This window comes from Primulina eburnea, chromosome 7 (genome assembly GCF_022965805.1).
Source record: "Primulina eburnea isolate SZY01 chromosome 7, ASM2296580v1, whole genome shotgun sequence".
NCBI classification, from domain to species: Eukaryota; Viridiplantae; Streptophyta; class Magnoliopsida; order Lamiales; family Gesneriaceae; genus Primulina; species Primulina eburnea.
This window is the reverse complement of record NC_133107.1, coordinates 11,609,011-11,613,738: the sequence shown is the minus strand read 5'-3', so window position 1 is coordinate 11,613,738 and position 4,728 is coordinate 11,609,011. Positions and strand designations below refer to the sequence as shown.

General features: G+C 37.8%; 1 protein-coding gene across 1 annotated transcript; it reads right to left on the bottom strand.

Annotated features, from left to right (window-relative positions):
• Positions 1–4,037: 4,037 nt before the first annotated feature.
• LOC140835693 (uncharacterized) lies at positions 4,038–4,382 on the bottom strand. The gene has a single exon (XM_073201096.1). The coding sequence runs from the start codon at positions 4,380–4,382 to the stop codon at positions 4,038–4,040; it is 345 nt and encodes a 114-aa protein (XP_073057197.1).
• Positions 4,383–4,728: the final 346 nt, after the last annotated feature.

Sequence of the window (4,728 nt, the reverse complement as noted above, 5' to 3'; positions counted from 1 at the left end):
AAAAATACTATTTTTTTCTTTCATAAATCGCTTAATATATCAATTTTCGTTACTTGAAATAAGATACCACATAAATCAAAAATCGTCTAAATCGTCCCCGGTCTCTTTTTCCGACCCCGTATCAATATTCGCCTGAAACATAAAACTCAAGAAAACATTTTAACGTACATCAAATAAAATAATTTAAAATAATGCAAATCATAAATCATGCATTATAAAAAAAATTATTTTAAAATTAAATAAATAATTTAACAATTTAATAAATGCATATGTTTACATGTTATTGATTTTGGGCTATACACATTAAAATTTTAGAAATGATTATAATGAGATCAGTTAAAATTGTTTGATGATTGAAACTTTAGTTAAATGACACGACCTTGAGTTAGATGTTTGTAAACACATAAATGATAAAGACAGTTATTTGAACTATGTTGGGCCTATTTTCCTTGACACTATTACCATTTGATAGCCCTTTGAGCCTACACAAATATAATGAGATGCGTAAATTCTTACAGTTGTAATTGAAAAACCCGTTCAAGTATTGAATTAAACCTGATCAGTATGTATGATTTGGTTGGTGAATTGAAACTAGTCTAGAACTTGCTTGATCACTCTTCGAGACGAGATACAGATAATGTGTGACTTAGAAATTGTAAAGTCCAGGAATTTAATTCATGTAACTTGAATGCATGCAATTTAGGATTTTTATTTAATTATGTGTTTAATTATTTTTATGCATTTTATGCATAATTTTGCATGATAGGATTTATTTCATGATATTTTAAAGATTCAGACATTAAAGATTTTTAAGTTGCATTTCGCGCTCGAACGAGGAACGGAGACCGGGGAATTATCAGGAAAACTATTTTATTATATGATTAATTTTTATTAATCAATATAAGATATTTTAAATGTATTTTTCAAGAAATGGGCTTTGTTGGGTAATTTACCCGCCAGAGTATATTTTTCAGCGGTACGCAAATTTTGTCAAAACGAAGGATTTTTTGAGGGTTCGGGTAATATTTTCAAAAACTTTCCAGCATGATATATTTTCTGGGAGTGTGTTTGAACTTAATGTGCCTACTTTTAAGCTTATTGGGCTTGAAACTCCTTTTAAACTTTCTAAATGACAATTTATGGCCTATTACCTAGTAAATAACTATTTAATTATTACCTAAACCCCACTAAACCTAAAATCATTTTCCCCATCAGATGACACCCCTCCTCTCAGCAGCACCCTCTAGGTTTCAGCACCTCCACAGCTGAAAAGCTTCGGCCATCCCATTTTCTTGCAAGAAAAATTCACTCGGCGATTTCCTGACACTCGTTCTTCGACGTTCTTGCGTAGAATTCATCAATACATGCTTTGTATCACTTCTTTACTCATCACACACGATTTATATGCTGGTGAATGTATTTATGCATGAAAATTTTCGATCTTGCTTGTGTTCACATTTTTACGAAAAGTTTGACATGAAATTCGTTCTTTTGTTGCATGATACTCACGTGGTGTTGTTTGAGTGCAAGAGGGCTACCGATTTCTTGCTTGTTGAGGGGTGATAATGCTGTGGTAAGTTGACATGATGGTTGGAGCCTAGGGTGCTCGGTTCATGGTGGAGGCCGTAGGGTGTCACATGAGGGGAGGCTAGAGTTTTGGTTGGTTTCGTGTAAGGTTAGGGCGGGCTCGATCGGGCAGGGGTTGAACCATGCTGAGGCGTGATCCAGAAGGGTCTCGGTGTTCTAACCGAGGCTAGGGGGGTCCACAACCTGCTGGTCTTGCCTTTGGAGCCATCGGTGTAGTGGAGTAAGGGTTGGCCGCGGGTGTGTGCCTTTTGGTGGCTAGCGTGTATAGGGAAGTTACAGGCTGTTTGAGGCTGTGGCCGTGGTTCCAGCAGGTTCAGAGGGTCCTAGGGTGGTCTAGGTGAGGTCGGTTAGGGGCTGTCCCATTGGTTGTAGCCTAGGATCGAAAATGAGGAAGATGCGGCGGTTTCGATTCATGACTTGCAGAATTTTTCCAGCAACTTGCAGGGCTAGTTCGAAGGCCTATTTGGTCTGGTTTTGAGAATTTTAGGACCTTTTAGATGTTTATAAGGTATGATAAAAAGTCGGGAAAAATTTGGTTAAGTTTTGAGTCGATTCGGGTTAAAACCGAGACCCCGGTCCAAGTTTTAAAACGAATCGGTTAAGTTTTGAAATGAGATCGAGTTTACGTCTAAGAAATACATTATATATGTTTTGGGATTTTTTAAGCAGTTGGGTAAGCTTCAGGTCGAAATTTAGAGGTCCAAGGGTAAAACGGTCATTTTGGGTTTCCAGGGGTAAAATGGTCATTTTACATCCGGGGTGAGATTTTAGGTCTGGAAGCGCTCTGAGCACACTTTATCATGTTTTAAATGTTTTTGTATCACGATTACCATTCTTATGAAATTATGATAAATATGTTGTATGCTTGGTTTAAAGAAAAAAATTATGTATATGCATGCTTTTATTTAAGTAGTGAAAATGATGATACGTTTTGAAGGAAGTGAGTTAGTTATGACTAACACAATGATACAATGACATGTAAGGCCGGGGCTCAGTAGACAGGTAATGTTGTCGTTGTTGTCCTCGCCGCCGGGTACCACGGTTACACGTAAATGGATCCATCGACTGATATGATGATACAAAAGTCACAGCTAATGAACGAAATTCAAATTTAGAAAATGAATACGTATATGTTGTTATGATGATATGTGCTAGGAATATTATCATGGTTGACAGGTTTTAAGCTATGCATACGTCTTTTCACGATCATGAAAATGTATGTTGATCATGATATTTTTCACTGCTGTGTGCTACGTATATGTACTTGTTATTTCTGGTACAGATATGTTGAGTCTTTAGACTCATTATGCGTGTGTGATGCAGGTGATCATTTTGATCAGGAGACCAGAGGTGCCGAAGGCTGAGTAGGCAGGCGGGATGTGCGTACACGACCCGAGGACCGACCACACTTTTCCGTACATCACGATTTTTGGAGAGATGAGAGGACATGGATATTTTTATATTCGTTTTGATATACTGCTGATTACTAGTGTTTTTAATTGTTCACGCTTTGATTTCATACTTGGTTGAGTCTCAGCATTTTAACTACAGTATTTAATGTCTTACGATTATGTTTAAAGGGTAATTTCTTTAGTAAGGTTGCATGCATGCAAAACATTTAAGTATTTTTCGAACATGTGAGCTTTTAGAAATATATATATATATATATATATATATATATATATATATATATATATATATATGTTTAAAATGATTTACTCTTATCACCTGCATGTTTGCATGATTTACGCTTTATGAGTATCTATAGTACATGATTAATTGTTTTTACGATTTAAGGATTTAATGTTTTAACAACTAGGTTAATTGCATGATGGGTTACGTTTATAAATTAGATTGTATTCAGATATGCCTCCCAAACGTGCTCCCAGTACAGATAGGCAGGATGAAATTCCTGGAGGAGTCAGAGGACCTCTGTCACGCCCCGTGTCCGAAGCGTCGGTGACATCCGGCATTGTTTAACAATTAAATTGAAAACAATAAAGTCTCGTATCAAATCAAACCAGTCTTTTTTCATAAATAGAGTATTGTCTTGCATTAACCTGTTCTTTCAAATAGATGAGGGTATTGTGATTGTATTTTCTCCTCGAGTTCCCAAGTTGCCTCTCTTTCAGCATGATTTGACCACTGTACCTTGACATAAGGTATTGTCCGATGTCTCAACACTTGTTCTTTCGTGTCCACTATTTGGATAGGGACTTCTTCGTATTTAAGTTCTTCGTTGAGTTTTCCTTAATTCATTAGTGGTGTAACCTTGAGTACATGACTCGGGTCTGGGACATACTTCCTCAGCTGTGAGATGTGGAAGACATTATGTATCCTGGACATATCAGGCGGTAAAGCTAGACGGTAAGCTAAGGTTCCTATCTTCTCCAGTATTTTGAACGGTCCCACATATCTCGGATTCAACTTTCCGGATTTACTGAACCGAACTACTCCTTTATGGGAGAGACCTTAACGTAAGCTTTCTCACCAATTTCCAACTGTAAGGGTCTTCTCTTCAGATCGGCCCAGCTCTTCTGCCTATCTTGGGCTGTCTTGAGTCTCTCCTTGATTATGACTACTTTATCAACGGTTAACTGAATAAGTTCTGGTCCCGTAACAGTTTTTTCTCCGACCTTGTTCCAATATAGAGGCGACCTACACTTCCTTCCATACAATGCCTCATACGGAGCCATCTCGATGCTACTGTGATAGCTGTTGTTATAGGCGAATTCGATCAGGGGTAACTGTTCACTCCAATTTCCAGAGAAATCCAGTGCACATGCCCTCAGCATATCTTCGAGGGTTTGAATTGTCCTTTCGGTTTGGCCATCAGTCTAGGGATGATAGGCCGTGCTGAGAGTAACCTTGGTTCCCATAGCCTTTTGGAAACTTTTCCAAAATCTTGATACAAAATCTTGAATCTCTGTCAGACAGAATACTCGCTGGAACTCAATGTAGCCTCACTATGTTGTCCGCATACAAAGTGGCTAATTTATCCAAATTATAATTCATCCGCACTGGCAAGAAATGGGCAGACTTGGTCAATCTGTCAATGATCACCTAGATCCCATCATGAACCTGTCTTGATCGTGGTAGTCCTACTACGAAATCCATGGAGATGTTATCCCACTTCCACTC